The 21,553-nt window shown below is 38.3% G+C and overlaps 2 protein-coding genes across 4 annotated transcripts; one reads left to right on the top strand and one right to left on the bottom strand.

Moving 5' to 3' along the window:
- Nucleotides 1-14,904: 14,904 nt before the first annotated feature.
- On the bottom strand, nucleotides 14,905-15,894 carry RB195_007749 (uncharacterized protein; the record flags this gene model as incomplete). 2 transcript variants are annotated; one of them, XM_064181547.1, is made up of 1 exon in its annotated part: nucleotides 14,905-15,894. In XM_064181547.1, one exon carries the CDS (start codon nucleotides 15,892-15,894, stop codon nucleotides 14,905-14,907), a length of 990 nt encoding a protein of 329 aa, XP_064038329.1. The 2 variants fall into 2 exon arrangements, with proteins under 2 accessions (XP_064038329.1, XP_064038330.1); XM_064181546.1 differs by having other exon boundaries at nucleotides 14,905-15,699.
- Nucleotides 15,895-16,140: 246 nt separating this feature from the next.
- RB195_007748 (uncharacterized protein) lies at nucleotides 16,141-18,894 on the top strand (the record flags this gene model as incomplete). Of its 2 annotated transcripts, none has more annotated exons than XM_064181544.1 (1): nucleotides 16,141-18,894. In XM_064181544.1, the coding sequence occupies one exon, from the start codon at nucleotides 16,141-16,143 to the stop codon at nucleotides 18,892-18,894; it is 2,754 nt and encodes a 917-aa protein (XP_064038327.1). The 2 variants fall into 2 exon arrangements, with proteins under 2 accessions (XP_064038327.1, XP_064038328.1); XM_064181545.1 differs by having other exon boundaries at nucleotides 16,621-18,894.
- Between the last annotated feature and the right edge of the window lie 2,659 nt (nucleotides 18,895-21,553).

Genomic DNA, 21,553 nt, shown 5'->3' with positions numbered 1-21,553 from the left:
GCCACAACGTCCACCCCACCCCGTCGCCGCTTCTACGCCGCCTACTGTGCTCTCTACGCGTTGATGCAAAACCACGACCATGATTATCAGCTGTATACGAATACCCTCTAATCCTCGAACAAATGAAATTCGCGCGAATAAATCCACGAAGGTTAGACAGACGGACAGACCGGCAGCGAAAGCATAATGGAAAATCGTAAGCGAATAATTCATCAAGAAATTGAAATGAGTACGAAAATAGAACGAGCTAAACTTGCGTGAGTGGAATATTGAATGGGGAAAATTGGTGTGTGTGTGTGCGCGCATTTATTTGTGACAATGTCAATGACATGAATTATTCCTTACATATAAGTTTTTGAGTTTGAAGTTCCTTGACAATGTCAATGACATGAATTATTCCTGGAAATTGTCGGTTACTCCCAGAAAAATTCGGAATACATTGAGATGTTCACTCCGAAAATAATGCTTTAAAAATTTCAATTCCGTTAAATCTACGGAAAGTTAACGAGTTTGAAGTTTCTTGACTATGTCAATGAAATGAATTATTCCTTGAAACATGACATTCCTTGAGAAGAAAAAATCGTCCGCCATCTCCCGGCACGATAGACATATATGACAAGGATTTTTTTTTGCGCCCTGTCTGATTAGCTTGTTTATAGCTATGGATGGAGATGGAGATGGATGGTCACGGATGGAATTATTATTAGAAAATGGATAGCTGTAGAGAAGAGGGATCTGTCCAGGGATTTAGGAGTCCATGATTAACCTAAAGACCTTTCCTGTGTCGATGGAAAACTAGTTAGCAATATTCTGAATTTCTGATTTTTTTTTAGTAACAAGAAGTACATTTGGAAAAGAAAATGAACTGGAGAGATTTGATGAGGATTTTTTTTCTAAAAATCGCGGATGGAATCGCTAAGATTTACCACTATCGATCGGTTCAGAGAACTAATCCGCTACATAAATAGAAATGAAAAAAAATTAGCCGATTAGCCCCGGAACAACAGAACACTAATGAATCTTTTGTTCAGGAGATCTCAATGATCATCAGCTGTGCAAGAGATTGTTATAACTAAAGAGTACGCAGAGCGCTAGACAGAGGGTCTATTAACACCAATGTTCGATGAGGAAATGATTGGTTCCTCTCAGCTCAGTTAGCCAGTTATTAGCTAGAAAAATTCAGGATACATTGAGATGTTTACTTCAGGTAGGATTTGTTTGTTTCGCTGAAAATAATGCTTTAAAGATTTCAATTCCGGAAAATCTACGGAAAGTTAACGAGTTTGAAGTTTACAAAAATAAAAAGAACTCTTATACCTGAGGTTAATTCTTTAAACCGTTATGAATTCCTTGAAAATTTAGATAAATTTCTACAAATCGTAATGAAAGTCGAGGAACTCTCAAGATTCTAATTCTCATTGGACAACCGATGGAAACCGAAAAAAATCCCAGATTTAAAAAAAATCACAAAATATATCGTAAACTTTATCTAGTTGGAAATTTTATCATATTTTCCATCATTTCTCATAGAAAAGATGTCCGAGTTTGAGTTAAATTTCCTTTTAAATTGTTTCCTTGTTCTTTTTTTTCTGGAAGTATTCTTTCTATTCCTCTGCTCTTCTGGGCAAATCTGTGTCTATCGAAAAGTTCCAAGAATTTTTTTTAAAAGTAACTGAAACGATAATTTCGACACTCACTTCTGGTCCACCATGAAAAAGTGAAATGAGAATTTGAAAAATTCCACTTTTGAGCCGTACTTCTGAATTTTTGCCGCAGAAGTGTGAGTATAGATGCAATTAAAAGTGAAAATACAACTAGAAATGGGATTACGTCAACGTTGCGAAAAAATTCTAATCGAATTAATTTTGAAAAATAAATCTGGACTAGGAAAAAAAGAAGGACAATAATTCCCGAATGGATATGTTTCACGAACGACCTTAAAGGACATTTCTAGAACAACGCCGAGCCATGCGGAGCCCATTTTTTTTGTGAAGTGAACGGGAAGACCGAAATCCTAGCGGCAGCTGGCAGCAGGACGTTGTAAAAAAAATCAACAAACTTTTTGATGTGAACGATCGTGTGAACGATAGACAGAGGGCAGAGTCAAATAAATTACGATCCACGATAAAACTGGAGGGGCATCGGCGAGAAGGAAACGAAGAGATTGAGAAAAAAATTGAGTAAAGCAGTGTTCGGTTCCAGTTATCCAGGAGCGCGGAGACGTTAAGGATTTAAGGAGGTGACACCATGATTTTCAGGGTAGAATCAGCACACACACACGCACACATACATACAGATACACACACACACATACACAGATGCAGCTGGCTGGATGACTGGCCTGTCCGTGGCCGGCAGCTCCGAATTGATCTGCGCCCTAGCTCGTTTCTCTCCCGGCTCCATATTTCACGTACTATTTCGTAACTATAGCGACGCGCATCTCTCTCAACACACAAAATGCGTGGAAATATATGTAAGTGAAGAAGTAAGTGGAACATTTTACTCTCTATCTGCTTCAACAGTTCATATCCTGCCGAATGCCGCAGAAGTTGGCCGAAAATCGGCCGCAAGCCGCGCAACAGCACCACTATTCCTGGGATCTGGAACCGGTTTTGGTCGCCGTACGCACTCATTGTTCATTGATTGTTATTGGATCATTAAAGGCATCAGGATCAGATCACGTCAGACGGCAGAAGCGAAGAAAAAATGGATTCAGAAGCGCGAATGAGGAGGTAACCGAACAGAAACTAAAAATCACTCGACATCGGTGAGAGGTATGAGTGCGAAGCGCCGGTGTGTGTGTGTGTGTGTCTGTATGTGTGCACACAGCTTGTCGGGGGCCCCGTAAGATGATCCACACAAAAATTCACACAATTCACTGTGAATTCACAGAACAACGCTTGGCAAACAACTCGGCTCGGCTCTACAGCATGCCGTTGGATCCGACGACACCATCACCGGATCCAACGCACCTGCGCATCCTATATCCACGAAATCGTCGACGGCACGTGGATTAGTAGGGTATTGGGTGAATTCAGGAGGGAAAAGCGCATATCATCCTCAAAATTTGCTCGGGAAAAAAGGAAATATTAGCTATATATATATTTAAGATTCAGATGTGACATTAGATGTGATAAAAGTTGAAGTAACGTCAAAAAATCATATGGGCCCCTTATGCGTAAACCGATAATCAAGAACTATGTGAAAAAAAGTTTATTTTATCAAAATGTTATCGAAAAAGGATTTTTTGAAAGGATCATCATCATCATATCCACAATTTACCGAAAAGTTCATTAATGCATTTAATTTATAAATTCTTATACATTTCACTACAATGGGTTAGTTGCCGATTTTTTTTTTACAAAATGTTCTGACTCAGACAAGAGTGTTTTCTTTTTTTTTCTTTTTTATTTGGTTGACCATCGGTGTATGTGAATAAATAAAATAAACAAATAAATACAGATAGGCAGAAATACGAGTATTAAGTATAAATACGGGTATTTGCATCGATTGACTCCTCCATTACGGTGAATTTATTGGGGAAAGTAAATTTAAAAAAAAAGAACAGCTGAGCTAAATGGAGGCATGAAACGGATCTATTTTCCAAGAAAAAAAAACCAGCTAACGTATTAATCTGCTCCAATGTCACCCAAAAACAACATTAAATGTTCCATTACCTTTTTTTTCAAAGAATTTTTCACACAGTTCTTTAATATTTTGTAGTATGAAAGCAGATCTTATCAATTCCCTTCTATTTAATAGAACGAAATGGTGGAGATGAAGAAGAAAGGAACGGAGGTTCGGCCAAGAGAAAAAACAAAAGCTTAAAAAGAAAAATGAAAATACAAACAAATAATAAATAATAATAACAAATAATAATAATAATAATATAATGTGAATACAACATAAAATACAACAAAAGTACGGCGGAAATAGATAATTTTAAAAAAAGTACCTGAGAGATCTGAAGATAAGAAGAGACTATGCAACCAGAAATTAATAGACTCTTAAAAAAATTCCGAAGAGATTTATGAAAAATCCTCATCAAATCTCTCTATTTCATTTTCTATTTGAGTTGTGCTTCTGTTACTATCAAAAAACCCATTTTAAACATTCTTATCTAGTTTTCTATCGACACAGGAAATTTCTTAGGTTAATCATGGACTCCTAAATCCCTCAAATATACGAATTTATCCTTGGTTAGTGCATAAAATCCGAACTCACAGTACTTTTTCGAGGGGAGTTCTCGCAAAACCACAAATTTCATTTGAGATTTTCTTGAAATAGTAAATATTAAAAGAAAAAGTGAAAATGCTCCGAAAGGTTGAAGAAAAAATCCGATTCGATATGATTGATCGCATCTTATCAAAATGGTTCAGCCATTGTATTAATGTACAAATATTAATCAAAGATAATCTCTTCCAGAGTCACTTTCTAAAAAACTAAAAAAAAAAACATAAAATATGGTAGAAATGATTGACCTCATCTTATTCAAATAGTTCAGCCAATGTATATGTTAGTATTAATGTACAAATATCAATCAGAATAAATCTCTACCAGTTTCACCAACTAAAAAACGACTAAATAAAATATTTTATTTTCATTGGCTTGCTACCGTTCTTATGGAAATTACCAGAATTGTACTTTAGACGAACACCATTCTCAGCGGTTCTTTTCTAATCTAATGGCGAAGATATCTTATCAGTGCTTGCTCGGAAAGAAACTGAAAAAAGTCCGTGGAAGGTGGGCAAAAATGATTTGGCCGAGGAAAAAAAATCAAATGCTCCGAAAAAAAAACGAAAATATTAGCCATATACAAGATACAGAGTGACATGAGATATGATAAAAGTTACAGTAACGTCAAAAAATCATATGAGGCACCTAGTGGATAAACAGATAATCGAGAACTATGCTAGAAAAAAGCCTATTTTATCGAAAAGGGATTTTTTGAAACGATCATCATCATATCCACCATTTTCCTATTTCCTCCTAATGTTTTTCAATGCGATATACAAGGATAAAAAAAAACCCACAAAGCATAAACTACGCATCACAAAATGTGAATTTGCTAGTCGTCGAACGATCCACTGCGAACCCGAAAAAAAAAACGGTTACTAAGGAATTCGATAACAGTCATCGGAAGTTACCCGAGTCCGCTCGGAAGGAGTCCACTTATGGTGCAATATGGTGTAGCGGTTGCGTTCGACCGTTTTCATTCGTTCCCCGGTGACTGCGAGAGTACCACCGCAAGACATCCAGTCCCAGGGAAGAGTTGCACGGAGGTCCCACCGCTCAGACACTTCCAGAAACCTCCAGAAGTCCGGTAGAAATCAGAGTGAGGATCGCGAAATTAAGACTGGACGGTATAGTCGGGTCTAGATGTGTTCATTCAGGTGAGCGTGTTTGAATGAAGCAGGATAAGGTGAGGTAGCATTTACGAAGCAAGGAAAGCGTTGTGGCTGACGCGTCGCGGTCGACAGGTTGAACAAATCTGGCGCCAACTATAAAAACAAGTCGTCATTAATCCGGCGGCGACTTCAAAAGCGTGTAGCGTAGATGTAGCGTGTTTCCTGCTTCCTACGATCATTCTATGATCATGTCTAAGGTTCTGATTCAAATCTTACAATTCTTACGAACTTTTTTTGAGCGATATGTTCCTGATTCCGTAAATGAGCAAAAAAAAAACTGCGCCCTTCTATGCATATAAGAACCGTGTGCGATTACAAATGAGGTTGACTGTAGGCAATTCTCATCTCATGCAGAGATTTTATGCTCAAGGATTCATATAAACGTCGATCATAAAGAAATCGTCATTAACCATACGTTTATTAAACTTCTAGCAGTAGCCCCTCACTAAAAAATCAGAAAAATGAAAGATTGATTGTTTAAAAAAATCGTACTGATCGTAAAGACAGACAGAGGCAGTTTCTGCGAAGGATCCATTTAGGACCGGACATTGGCAACTATTAGAAGAATACAGTAAGGTACAGTAACATTTTAAGTAAGTCCAACTTAAAATGAAATAAATTCTAATAAGCTCTATCTTTGAACATATCTAGTAAAAAAACTAATATTTTGAAGGGAATTTGATTCTTCAACGACTTACATTATGTGAAGGCGCACCATCAGACGAATTCATCTCTCATTCGAATTCTTTTATTTTCTACCCAACGTTACTATAAAAATCATCTCCTGGGTTTTTTCCTAAATAGGAGAGGAACATGGAAAAAGTCTCCCTGAGATATTTTTTTTGGTCAAAAGGGCAGAGGAACCGCGCTGGATCTACGAGAGAGGTTCTCGAGGATAACATTCACAGAAGCCATCATGCTTGGCAAAAGCGATTTCTGCCACTGTGGATCCTGGACAGAGAGGGTCCTGAACGGCTGAGAATGAGCAGAAAACATCACCTCAACAATCGGGGAATCCTTTCAATCCAATTCCCCAAATATGTACGTACATGAGCGCTAAGATGAGTCCTCCTGAGAAGAAACTGGTGCAAAAAGTGGAGAAGGTGGCCGATTTCTTGGATCCTGCTTGGATTTTGCTGCTTCATTCATTTGAGGATTTATATTTTGAATGAGGATTGTCGTAAAATTTGCAAATTTCCTCTTTAGAAATTGATTTGTGGTCAGTATTGTAAATAAAATGAGTAATAAATAAGTAAGATGAGTTTTTTCCGCAATTCTTCCAGTTTCACAAGGTTTGTTCTCTCTTGCACGACATCAGATCCTCGTCATCCAGAAAAGGTGCATCCGCCGTGAAATGCGCCTTAAGAATGCTGCAAAGCTTGGAGGAACCCCTACAGAATCGAATACTGAGTTGAAAACAGGCAAAAAGCACACCAACTCAACTATTTTGGTCACATGAGCATCCGTTCATATTATAAAGGATAAAGGATAAAGTGTCTGGCGTTGATCAATCCGCTTGGGACCCGCAATCACGTTCACTTCAAGTCAGAATCCGTTGAGGTTTACGAACGTGTAATTGGCCTTACAATGACTTCCGGGGGCTAGCCGATGGGTCAGGTCAGTGTTTTTATCCTCCCAAACAAGTCTGGTACCAATTTTTCCGGACCCCGGAGGGATGAAATGCTTGGTGAGCACTGGGGCGGATCCGAACCTGCAATCGATCGCGCAGGCAACGGAACCTCTTACCGCTACACTACCCTTTTTTCGTATTATATTAATTATATTATTATTTATTATATTATATTATATCATTATTATATTATATTATATTATAATTTTATTATACTATATTATTATTTATTGTAATATTACATATTAATCGTAAGTATTAGCAAGCTGAACCACACCAACTAGGAAGATTAACACACGTGAGAGTCGTATTCTAAAATGAAAATCTTCTCGAAAAAATCCCAAAAAATCCCCGAACATTCCAGAAAATTGAAATGTTCCACGAGGCTAACGCTTCCTTCTCTCTCCTTTTTTTTTCTTCTCTGAAAAAAACCGCTCCTCACTCGCGAATAACATTCCGCTACTACATCGCTTCATCGTAGATTCCGTCCGTCAGATCTAATTTGTGGTTGCTTGCTCAACAACGTGATGACGTCATTGCAAACGAAGTACTGCCGTGTGTGCTCGTGAGAATCTGTACGTAATTACGTACAGATTCGTAATTAATACACGACAAAATCATAGATGTAATGAGAAAATGTCGTCGACGTCAAAAATCATACATCCATAGAGATAATAAAATTTATTTAATAGAATTTTCTCATAAAATATCACGTCTTTTGACGACATACGTAAAAATACGAATTTTGTCTAATCCCTAATAAATGAGAAAAAGAAGCATCTCTGCGATTTCTGCACCTTTCAAGAATCCGTAAAAATTGATTTCCGTATTTCATTACGTTGTGTTTCCGTAAGATTCCATCCGTAAGACAACGTTAGAGAGGTTGGGTTTCTATGCGCAATATTGTGTTGAAAGCAGAGAAATTTAAAGTTTTATAAAAAGATCCGGGTGGGAGTGGTGCGGCCGGTAAGAGGTTCCGCTGTAGCTCCACGATCAATCGATGGTTCGAATCCGTCCCCGTGTCACCCAAACGTTTCATCTTTCCGAAACAGGAGTAAGTTGGTACTAGACTAGTCTGGAAGGATAGGAACACTGACTTAAAACATCGGCTAACCCCCGCAAAATTACTGCATGGGGTAGTCAAAAGTTCGTAAACTTCAAACGATTCTGAATTGAAGTGAACGTGATGGTGGCGGGTCCCAAACGGATTGATTAACGCCAAGCGCACACATTTTATAAAACGTTTATTTGAAAAAGTTTGTAGAGATAAATTTGCACTTTCTACACTCGCTGTAACCTCAGCCGCAGGAGGAAAAAATTATCCAAAAAGGTTTTAAACTTTTCCCGGATGTTTTTTTTTCCGCCTGGTAACATGATCAGTGCGGAAGAGTGGCGGCAGTGGCAGCAGTAGCAGCCTCATTTCATCTGGCCACCGTTCTAATCCTAACCCGTCTCATCTTCCTAGCATTAAATCTTCTGTTGAAAGTTGGAGATTGAATTTTTTTCCTCCTCTGGATTAACTCACGCGGATAGACAGGCAATAGACGCAATGAAAAGACTATAAGTACAAATGTCAAGAGCTCGAAGATCTCGGATCGGACGGATGTTTTGCCACGGATAACTGCCGGGATAACATTGCGGCGGCTGGCCGATCGCCAACTGAGCCGAAGCGTCGTCAACGTCGCAGATAGCGTCGAAACGACGAACGCAGAAAGCCAAAACAGAATGGATCAATGAGAAGAAAAAGCGGAAAGTATTCCCTCCGTCTTTCCCAGACAAAAAGAGGAAAAAAAACGCGGCAATAAAAAACTAAATCTTCCGCAAATCTCCTTTTCTCTCACAAAACAACCATCGTTCTTCAGTTAATCCCTGTCTGCTTTCCTCTCGCGGAACTAAAACCACAAACTAAAAAGGCGAATAAGGAAGGTTTCTAGGAGGAAAAGATGAAAAGTGTCGAACATTCGCGAAGCGTCAATCGCCTATGACTTTCATTTTTCAAAGTAAGACGTCATTCGTTCGGGAACACTGACTACATTCGCCCAACTTTTTTTTTCCCCCGTGAAAAACGACGATGCATTCAATGACGTCGATCTGTTCCAAGCATATATTGCAAAAACATAGAAAAACTGTCCCGTTCGCAAGATGTAAATTTGAAAAAAAAAACTTTGTTGATGAGATTACGGTGAAATAATCTGTTCTGAATGTCATGCAACAATCAATTAATGTAATGCTTATTATTGTAAGAAAAAAAAGGAATTCAATAGAGACAAACAACATAAAACTAGTCCAATTTAACAATAACATAGTTTGGGAAAAATCTAATAAAAGTACTCCTCATTTTTCTGGTTTTTTACTAATTCCTATGTGTAAAATTCGCAGGTTTCCCCATAGATCCGAACTCATAGACATATTCTCGTGAGGATTGATCAACGCCGTGTACATCATCTTTTTTTCCCCTTTATCCATTCTCAGATCGATTTTTCCCCCGAAAATCCAGGAATCTGCACCGATATTTACCTACGATGCCAGAAAGAAGAAGGAAGACATGTCAGAAAGGAGTGCGGAGCGACTCGCGGCAGACAACGACGCAGAAATGCGCTGGTCGCGGGATTCCCCGCTGCAATCGATAATGCTTGCAATCTTTTAGTGGTAACAAAATAGATATAGTTAATTTGGTGAGTAAATAAATAAAATAAAACAAAATATTTATATTGGAGGTAGATAGAGTTCATGAAAAAAAATTGAGTTTTAATATTTATTATCATATATTCATAGATATGGTTAATTTCAAGATAAAATATAAATAAATAAATAATAAATAAATAGATAAAATAAATTGTAGAGATAGATAGAATTCGGGGAAAATTAAGTTTTGATGTTTATCATCATATATTCATTATATATTTGAAAATTATGGATAAAATATGGTAAAAAGTAAATATGGTAAATATGTGAATAGGAAATCTTGGAGGGAATTGTTGATCCTGAACAATAGTGGATACATGATGCCTAGATACGCAACGTACACAAAAAAGAATTCCACTTGAACCATTCTGGATTACTAATTTCTGTTTCCTTCTGGATTCTGGTACTGCATAAATTTAACTCAAACGATGTTTGAAGCCATTCCAGAATGTTAACTGCATTGAATCAGGGACTGCTTGGAAGGCTACGTGAAGCAGAACATATATAGCGCTACCGAAATAACATTCCTAGAAACATTTCTGGATTGGACACCGCATAGGTCCACGCATGTACGTGTGCGTGATCACATATTTTTTCCATACTATACTTTAAAAGACTTAACCACAAAAAAGTTCTCTCGCCAAGGATTTTCTCAGATTTTACCGTTTACCACTACCTATTTTAATTCACAAGAAATTGCCTCAAAAAAAATCTCTTCTCAATGATTTTACCAGGAATTTACCACTCTGGATTTGAAAAAAAAAAACGATTTTATTAGATCAGCATATTCTTGCAAATAATTTGTAGACTCAGAATGTTTTGTGTGAACCTGAACATTTATTTTTATCCACGAAAAAAAAGAAATGCTAAGAGGAATTGGATTTGGAAGCGTCAAGCGTAAAGATGTAGTGTTTGTGACTGGGCCAAATTTCCTCGAAATCCACTTTTAGGCACTTGAAGTTACCAAAACACCGACCTAACTCTAAAATTCACAAAATTTTAGCGAGTCTATGGATACTGTAGCTAAGAGAAACTTAGCGATACTTACTCAGCGCTATCAAACATAGAAAAAAATTATTTTTGAACTAGAAAAGTGCTGTTTTTCTTTAAATTTCTATGACTAACAAGGAACTTTCCAGTTTGTGAGGTTAAGGTAATATTCTGCTTCTCATGTATTCTTCCATAAAATGAATGGATGGCCAGACGTGAAAAAGGTATCAGTACGAGAGGTAGTGAGAGAGAGGTTTAAGAGTTAAAATATAATTGTTAATGTAATGGCAGATAATAAGAGTACACTGTGGACGATGTTACAGTACCCTATAACTGTTACGGTCATTTTCAAGAGAATCCTGAATGAAAAGCAAGCAACAGGATCACTTAAGCTATGTATGCAAATAAGCAAAATAATAAAAAAGAATATTCGGAGTTTTACTTCACAGAGAGAAGATCCGGTAAGATGGGAAAATTACAAAAAAAAACGAAGAAAAAATTACAATCTCGATACCAGGTTTTCACCCAAATTTTTTCGTATTTTCAATAAAAAGTATCTTTATTAAAGACTTGCACAATAATTTGTTCTAATAATTTATATTTTTCGATGATTCGATAAATCACAGTGGTTTTCGGATGTATATGTAGTTGCTTTGTAACAACAAATCAAATTCAAAAATATAGAATTTAAATAATAAAACCAACATCAATCCGGTTATCTGTTAGAGCAAACCGCATTTCAAAAAAAATAAATGAATAAATAAAATACAATTGAAAAAAAGGAGGAGCGGCTAGAAAATATGACAGCTATAATATTCCAATTCTATTCACGAATTGTTTTTTTTTTCATAAAAATGCTACCCATAGAAAAATTGCGGTCGAAAACACTAATGTAAAATTGATATTAAGGGAACAGCGTTCTGAGAACACTCTTTAAAATTTGACACCAGAACGGAATTTACAATTAGCAATGAGAAATGACCGATAAGCTGGAAATTTTCAAAATTATTTACACCTTTGTACGATTTTATAAATGCATGAGGAAATGTATTTTTTGGGAAAAAAATTGTAAAAATCCTATGATGTCATAAAATCTATTCAAAAGACAATATTTTTGAAGTAATTTCTAACGCCAAGAAACCGTGAAAGGAGAAACAGATGGGCATGAAAAGAATGGCTAAGAAGGTGAGCAGTAGAATAAGAAAATAGAAGAGGTATAAATAGAAAGAGAGGAAAGTAGGAAGTAAGAACTGAATGGAAAACTCTCTCCTATACTTCCACGCTATTTTTGTGTTATAAAAATAGTAGAATAATAAAAGAAGAACAACTTTAAACAGCTGTTTTTCCTAAATTTCGAGTGATTTTATTTTGCTACAATTTTTATTATTGTTCCATCTATTAAGTACTTTCCAATTTCCACATTTACAATAAAATGGAACTTCAAACTTTTAATTAATGATTAATTCCTTAATATTCTCTAAAGCAAAGGAAAGCAATGACTATTAAGTGATTTGAAGAGTTTTACACAGCAGTGGGCCTCAAAAGGCCCAACCGAATCATTTACGAACACCAATATTTCGAAGAAAAAAAAGAGCTAAAATTCTAATCAAATAAGGAAAAGAGGCAGGATTAAATATTCTTCGAGAGAAAAATCAGTTCGCTTAAAAATTGATGACGTGACTGACGTCAATAGGCAGGTCATTTACATCCTTTTTTTTTCCGAATAATTTTCAGAACAAGCTGTGTTGCCTCGCCCACGCACCACACTACACTACGCGGAATGAGAATTCGGAAGAATATAGTTGAAATAAATGTGGAGAAAAATTCAGTGTTCTGGAAAATTTCTCGCTAATTCGCTTAAAAAGGAGATGATGTGAACAGTTTGAAGAGAGAGAGGGGGAGAGAGGTAGGTAGAGAGGGAGGTAATGGGAGAAGAGAGGTGAAGGTAGGATGAGGATGAACAATGGCAGAGCATGTGTTACCATAATTCCCCCCTCTCTCTGAACGCGCGACAACGAAATGACGACAATAAGAAGGATGAGCAGATGGTCGGTGAGGCAGACGATAATGACGACCAATCATGTTTCTTCATCCATACCAACGTATGCAATGCGCAATCGATGCGCGCTTAACGACGACGACGACGGACGACGCGCGCGACACAACCGAATCCATGATGATGATGGGTTGAGGGTGAGGGTGTGTTTATTCCTCATGTATTTATGAATGATAGAGAAGGTGTGCGACACGAAAGTCATCGTAATGCGACCTTAATTCCTAATTATATTTACCGTCCCCCCCCCCAAAAAAAAAAAAAACGACGGGCATCCGGCGCTGCTAAGCACTAGCAGCGAGCACAGCGGCACGTAATGGCAGCAGAATTATCGAACTACCGCCGCCGCCAGCGCCGCCGACGGCGACTGCGGCACGAAGAGTCGATGACGCGGAGACGCTACGGCGAATCTCAATCCACGGCGCCATCGCCATAGCCAGATCGCTCACTAATTCGATAACCCCTAGAGCTGAGCTGGTCCTCGTTTCTTCTTTTTTTTTGAATTCTCAGCTCACCACAAAAAATTCCATTCCTTCCAGAAACGAATCTATCTGAGTACGTGGATTTTTCCTCAAAAAAATTAATCTCTTTTTTTGCTGAAAGAGAACAGATCGAATGAATGGATTAATTAGTTCAAAACATTTGTGATCGATTTCAATCGATTCTAATCAACGCGACAGATATTCCAGAAATCTTTTAGATTTCGAATTGAAAATTCTAACCACACCTGCTAATGAGAACGATTACGTCGATGAAAAGAAATGCTTTTAACCCGAAAAATAAAAGTGCAAAATAAAAAGGAATTCTTAAACTTCACAACATGTGATGATATTTTTGAGCTCACAGACTACGGTAGACTTCTCAGCAATTTGTGAGAAAATAAAGCATTGCAGTGCAGAAGTCGTTATTCGTGTAAACGTAAAAGATTTGTTTTTTTTTTCGAATAATTCCACCATTAATCCATTTCATGCATTCCCAATTCGTTAGTCCTCTGGGTGTAAAGAGTTGCTTCGTCGGATAAATTGATACCGTGGGTGTTTCTCCAGCTTCTGATTCTTGGATTTATATCCATCGTATCGTGTTTTCAGCGTGATACAACTTTTAACTCTATATACCAGTGGCGGATAGCCGGCAACGGGAATTTCTTCGAAAACTGCATTTTTTTTTTCAAAAGCTTGGACTAAGAAAAATATTCACGAGCACTGTTCCTGTTGAAAAAAACCAGAAGAATACAGGAATGTAAGGAAAAAGATGAATATTACTGTATTTTTACCACTCCTGTGTGTGACCGGTCTACTGATCTATTACCCGTTACTGTGACCAGAGTTATTTGTTGACAATTTGTTTTAGTTTGACAAAAATACGATAACAGATATGTACGACCTGCATTTCTCCAATTCCCTCGCAAATAAATCGTTTTGCGTTCTGGTAAGAAGTATTTTCAAACATAATAATTATTTGAGAAATTTTACTGACATTTTGGGAATATTTCTACGCAAGTTTCCTCGGAAGATCCTCCGGAATATGGTCTGAAATAAGGAACCTTTAAAAAAATTAGTTGATTATTAAGGGAAACTACCTTTGTCTGCAAGGACCACCTAATTTTTCTATGTCTTTTTAATCTTCCTTTTCCTGGCTATCGTTTGTTTTTCATTTTGCTTAATTATAGCCGATCCGGCGGCTATTTCTCAATTTTCACATTTTTCAACCAGATCAAAATCATCATCATTATCTACATAAAAATTATCACTAAATTATTAAATTATTCATGCCTTTTTTTATTTTTAAAAAATTATTCTCAACTCGTTAATCTTCTGAGTGTAAAGAGTTGCTTCGTAGAATATGTATAATTCTCAACTCATTGGTCTTCTGGATGTAAAGAGTTGCTTAGTCGGATAAATTAATAAATTGATAAATACCCACATATTATCGAGTTTGATAAGCTGTACACGAGGTTGTTAAACAAATTTATTGGCTAACGTTTCGGCTATATCGCCTTCTTCAGAGCCTGAAAGGGGGGATATTCAATCTACAATTCAAACGACCAACCTCTCCACAACTAAACTGATAGACTCCACGCCTACTTTCAATCACAAATTTAGCGACTACACTGAATGCTCACCTTATATCGGAGACGCCTAGCATGGACCGCTGACTGATCGATCACGAGGGCGAATGGTTCGAATGTCACATTCGGATCGCACAAACCATTCGAGATATGGCGCGAGTTCCCGCGTTATCGACAGACATTCACCCTTGCGGTTCATTTTAGGATTTTTGGCTTGGATCCAAAATGCCTCCAGCGATTTTCGAGCCAACGTTTTAGTTTCGTGCGCTAAGATTTGGACCCTAATTTCAAAATCGGCTCCGTCGTGTTTTTGTGTTCTATGGGCACCTAAAGGTGTCCATCCTCGTAACCTATTCTTGCCGCTCAAGTGCTCTTTGATGCGGACATACAGCGGTCGTGCCGTTTCACCGATATACTCGTCGCCACAGTTCGTGCAAGAAATCAGGTAGATTACCCCGGATCTCAAGCAGTCTCCTGATCTACCTGTGGGACAAATAATACAGTTCGGTGTTGTACAGATGGTATCGTATAAACGATTCCGAACTAATTGATGTTTCAAATTGTTCGGTGGTATTTCAACGACCGAAACGGAGCTATCCAAGTCTGCTCTCCTCAGACACCGCCTAATGGCAGCGCTCACTTCATCGGAGATGTAAGGAAAGCAAAGAGGTATCTTATCTGTGGTGGGGTTTTCCACTTGCCGTGCTCGTTCACTTCGGTATCGTCTCGTTTCAGACGTTCGGACTTCATAACCATTCGAAACAGCAATTTCGTGAGCCAAAGTTAATGATTCCTTTCTCTCCTCAGGTCCACTACAAACAGTTCTTGCCGTGCGGAACATGTTGTTAAGCACAGCTTTCTTCATGTGAAATGGATGAGCAGAAAGAAAATGAACCAAGATGTTTTTGTTACTCGGCTTACGATACCATTTCGTTTGGTACGTACCGTTTGAGATGCAAACCTGGATGTTCAGAAAAGGAAGCCAGTTATCCTGTGGTTTCTCCCTAGCAAGTTTTATGTGTTCGGACTGTCGGTTCAACAAGCCAAAATATTCGTCCATCTCCGCTAGGCGTCATGCTAGGCGTCTCCGATATAAGGTGAGCATTCAGTGTAGTCGCTAAATTTGTGATTGAAAGTAGGCGTGGAGTCTATCAGTTTAGTTGTGGAGAGGTTGGTCGTTTGAATTGTAGATTGAATATCCCCCCTTTCAGGCTCTGAAGAAGGCGATATAGCCGAAACGTTAGCCAATAAATTTGTTTAACAACCTCGTGTACAGCTTATCAAACTCGATAATATAAATTCAACTATGCCGAGGTTCATTGAAAGTCGAACTTTTCAACTGCTTTGTAATGTGCCAGCTGAATATTATCGACTTGTGAAGGAAGCACTGTCGCTGAGACAGAAGATCGTAGCAGCTAGACAGTCAATCCACTTTCTCAACCGCTGCCTGCATCATAGTGTTACTCCCAACTTTATTGGGCAGAAACGACTACACAATCTGTGCGGGCTACCAGAGAACAGCCACCAAGTACGAGCAATTCAACAACAACTCCTACGCATTGTACTGAAGAAGAAGCGAGACGAAATGTACGCAATGATAAAGAAGTGTACGTCGAAGGAGCAGTATTGCGGTCAATACTTGGAAGATCGTCTCTGGAAGAGAATAGTGGATGGGTCGATTTCGATTTGCAATTCTATTCGATCTAACCTCAAGATAACTCTACAGAGAAAATTCGATTGCCTTTTGAGTAAATCACGAAGCGACAATGCACAACCACCAAATGCTATGACCCTTCCTGGCAGGAGTGAACGCGACACTATTTGTAACGAGGGTGTCCTATCAAATGTTTCTCGAGTGACCGTGTTAGGAGGATTCACACTCTCTGAGAATGCGCGGTCGGTTTTGGAATTGGGTCCTAGTTTTTCTCCATCGCAGCCCATCTCAACTGTAGTTTTGCGCAAGATTACTTGTGCTCTACATGAAGTTCAAGATAGGCTCCGCAGAAAAGCTAATTTTAGCAACAGGGAAAGAGACCAAAGATCACTCAGAGAAAGTCTCGCGATACCTTTCCCGTGTGTGTTCTTTAAACAACAAATCGCTAACCCAGCTGTAGATGCGAAATTCCGGCTCTTTGCAAACGATGTATATAAAACGGTAGCTCGATTTCGTGAGAACAGAACTAAGTCTAACATTTCTCTTGCACAAAAGCAAGGTATTAAGGAAGTTCGAGAGTTGATTAGTTCTAAACAAATAAGGTTATCCACAAGTGATAAAGGTGGGGAGTTTGTGGTCATTCCACACCAGCTGGATATTGCAATAACAGAAAGACATTTGCAAGATATCTCACTATATCGTTTATCCTCCGTTAGTGAGTTCATGAAGAAATCTCGTTTTTTAAACGAGCAATGGGTTAAGGTAGCAAAATCCGCCGAGTTTCCTCCTTCTTTAATTGCTCGCCTTAAGATTGACCTGCCGACCTGTCCAGTGCTCTATCTCCTTATCAAGACGCACAAACTCCAGTCCAGCAGCGATCTGGCTTCCACTGACCCTGCTACATTCAAAGTAAGACCTATAATTAGTAGTGTAGGGGGTCCTACGGATAGGATAGGGTGGTTCTTAAACACAATATTTGCACAAGTATTGAGCCATATACCTGCCCATTTGACAAATACCCGTATGTTCCTAGACCACCTACGCACAGCACAACTGACAAGAGACTGTGTCATGGAGTCTTTTGACGTCGAAGCCCTGTATACGAATGTATCTAATGACTCTGCGATACAGGCTATGTTCGAACTGCTGAAAGAAAACATAAGAACCATCAATTTACACGGATTGTCAATCTCCCAATTGATGGTTCTTCTCAAGGCGTGCCTCGATTGCAATATCTTTAGATGGTCCGGGAATTACTTTGCACAGCTTAGAGGTTTAGCTATGGGGCAGAGATTGGCTCCCACCTTAGCTATTTCATTTATGGCCAAAATTGAAGCACCTGTTCTGGAACTACGTCCATTGTTCTACTCTCGGTACATTGACGATTGTTTTGTCATTTGCGCCACCCAAGCGGAGATGGACGAATATTTTGGCTTGTTGAACCGACAGTCCGAACACATAAAACTTGCTAGGGAGAAACCACAGGATAACTGGCTTCCTTTTCTGAACATCCAGGTTTGCATCTCAAACGGTACGTACCAAACGAAATGGTATCGTAAGCCGAGTAACAAAAACATCTTGGTTCATTTTCTTTCTGCTCATCCATTTCACATGAAGAAAGCTGTGCTTAACAACATGTTCCGCACGGCAAGAACTGTTTGTAGTGGACCTGAGGAGAGAAAGGAATCATTAACTTTGGCTCACGAAATTGCTGTTTCGAATGGTTATGAAGTCCGAACGTCTGAAACGAGACGATACCGAAGTGAACGAGCACGGCAAGTGGAAAACCCCACCACAGATAAGATACCTCTTTGCTTTCCTTACATCTCCGATGAAGTGAGCGCTGCCATTAGGCGGTGTCTGAGGAGAGCAGACTTGGATAGCTCCGTTTCGGTCGTTGAAATACCACCGAACAATTTGAAACATCAATTAGTTCGGAATCGTTTATACGATACCATCTGTACAACACCGAACTGTATTATTTGTCCCACAGGTAGATCAGGAGACTGCTTGAGATCCGGGGTAATCTACCTGATTTCTTGCACGAACTGTGGCGACGAGTATATCGGTGAAACGGCACGACCGCTGTATGTCCGCATCAAAGAGCACTTGAGCGGCAAGAATAGGTTACGAGGATGGACACCTTTAGGTGCCCATAGAACACAAAAACACGACGGAGCCGATTTTGAAATTAGGGTCCAAATCTTAGCGCACGAAACTAAAACGTTGGCTCGAAAATCGCTGGAGGCATTTTGGATCCAAGCCAAAAATCCTAAAATGAACCGCAAGGGTGAATGTCTGTCGATAACGCGGGAACTCGCGCCATATCTCGAATGGTTTGTGCGATCCGAATGTGACATTCGAACCATTCGCCCTCGTGATCGATCAGTCAGCGGTCCATGCTAGGCGTCTCCGATATAAGGTGAGCATTCAGTGTAGTCGCTAAATTTGTGATTGAAAGTAGGCGTGGAGTCTATCAGTTTAGTTGTGGAGAGGTTGGTCGTTTGAATTGTAGATTGAATATCCCCCCTTTCAGGCTCTGAAGAAGGCGATATAGCCGAAACGTTAGCCAATAAATTTGTTTAACAACCTCGTGTACAGCTTATCAAACTCGATAATATAAATTCAACTATGCCGAGGTTCATTGAAAGTCGAACTTTTCAACTGCTTTTTAAATACCCACATACCTTATCTAAATATGTGAGAATGAAGCAGAATCTAAAATTATCCATGACTCTTTTCTGCCCTTCCGTTGAAGCGAATTTCGATCAGCCGCTGATTCCATGAGCAGTACAAATCTACCGGAGGAATGTCGAGAAATTCCTCAAAATTCCTGGAATCAGAACAACCAGGGTTATTTCCCGATTTTTTAGCTGCCTCCCTAGCTTTTTCCTTTCACCTTTTCCAAGGCAAACATGACCTTATTGTTGTTAATGAGATTTTCTCAAATCTCCCTGTATTTTTCGGTGAGTTTATGGATGGAAGATGAGCGGAAGCGAAAATCTTTCGGAGCTATGCATGCAGACATGATTTCGAGCATCAAACACTTTGGTTTCAATTATCGCAGTCGAATCCGTATTCCGTATCAGAAGAATGACGCAATGTTTCGCGTTTAAACGCAATTAGACGCAATGTTTCGAATTTTTGTTCGAGGAATAAAATGGTGTCCTTTTAATCAAATTGCATTATACGAATATAAGTGCAATTGAAATTGTAAAAGGTGGATACGTCATTAATTTTCCAACGAATTTCTCTTCCACAGAGGGCTTCGAAATTGAAAAATTTCTTCAGCCAGAGAAAAAAAGCGATTCGTTGTATTTTCCATTCACAAAATAAAATTTTAAATTGTTCCCATTGAGTTTCAAGCGTACTAGAGATCAAGTGCTCGATTTTTGAGGAATTTTCTGTGCGCACAAATCCGGAGCATCGATTCTTCATCCTATTGTTTCTCGTACTTATTTTATCATTTATTCTCTTTTATCAATTCAGCTTATTATTTATTTTATCACTTAACTTCATTTGTTGATTCGGCTAAGTTATTTTTTCTTGTAAACATTTCCAAACAAAACAAAAAAAAAAGCTACAAAGATGAGAAGAGATCTAAATAGAAAGAAAGATTCTGGAACTTTGAAATTTTTTGACCTTGCCAAACTTTACACATAGTTTATCTTATGGATATGATCCCGAATCATCCCACCTATGTATTTTACGTAAGGTGACCAGCTCTTTTCCGTTGCACTTACCATCACTAACAAATTAATTAACGGAGCAATTATTATTTTTTTAGAAGATTCGAGAACAAAATAAAAACGAATATAAATTTATGAATAAATTTGACGTTTCCGTTCCTTTTTTGTTTCACAATTCACATGACGTGACGTTTGCAACAAATTATTTCAATTTGTAACACTACCATACACTTATTTTTATGTGTTGACGTCTTTATCGTGAAAAACTTTTGAACATATGACTAGGAGTACTTGAGACGCAATAGAATTTCTCATAAAACAATACATAACAATTGAAATCCATTTTCTGTTGTAAAAATTGCATCAGGAAACAGAAGGATGTAAGAGATCTTCGTACTATACCGTAAACACCGTATATCACATCGTAACTGTCCTATCAGAATCCAGAACCATCAGCAACTATCCACAAATGTGTCTACTACTAGAATGAAAACTTCTACACACACAAAAAAACTAATAACTATGTTGGTAAAAAGGCAGACGGAGGATATATAGTCGGTGGCCTGAAACCTAGCGTACAGTGTTGCGTAAGCGGCGCTGTTGAGCCAGCGGTTGCGATCGCGATGGGACTCGGAGTCGGACGGCAGAGGTGAGTGGAAATAGTAAAGGTCCCATGGCACACAACTGCTAGCTTAGCTAAACACAAATGGGGCTAAGCTTAGATTATTTTCACCCATATGAAGGTGTACATGCTAGGAAGAAAGTATCAAAAATTAGAATTTATTATTATTTATTAGAATTAATCGATTAGTATTATATATATTATATCATACCATGTTATTATTTATTATTTTGCTATCCTGTTTATTTTATGTTATTTTACTACATTATTATTACAATTATTATTACATTTTACTACATTTTCACGCATATGAAGGTATGAATGCCAGGGAGAGAGTACCAGAAGTTAGAATTTATTATTATTCATTAGAATTTATTGATTAATCTTATATATATCACTTTATCATATCATTATTTGTTATTATTTTTTATTTTATTCATTTAATATTATTTTGTCACATATTATATTTTATCTTATTTTATCGTGCACAATATTTTATTATTCATTAGGATCTATGGTGGGTGTAGTGTAGCGGTTAGAGGTTTCGCTTTCTGTACGATCGATCAGAAGTTCGACTCCGCCCTAGTGCCAACCAGATCTTTCATTTCTCCGGGGTCGATATATTGGTACAAGACTTGTCCGGGAGGATAAAAACACTGACTTGACCCATCGGCTAGCCCCTGCAAGTCATTGTCGAGGCCAGTTACACGTTCGTGAACCTCAACCGACCCTGAATTGAAGTGAACGTGAAGGC

Source organism: Necator americanus, chromosome I, assembly GCF_031761385.1.
Source record: "Necator americanus strain Aroian chromosome I, whole genome shotgun sequence".
Lineage (NCBI taxonomy): Eukaryota > Metazoa > Nematoda > Chromadorea > Rhabditida > Ancylostomatidae > Necator > Necator americanus.
The sequence above is the reverse complement of the archived record's forward strand: the minus strand, read 5'-3'. Positions and strand labels throughout refer to the sequence as shown.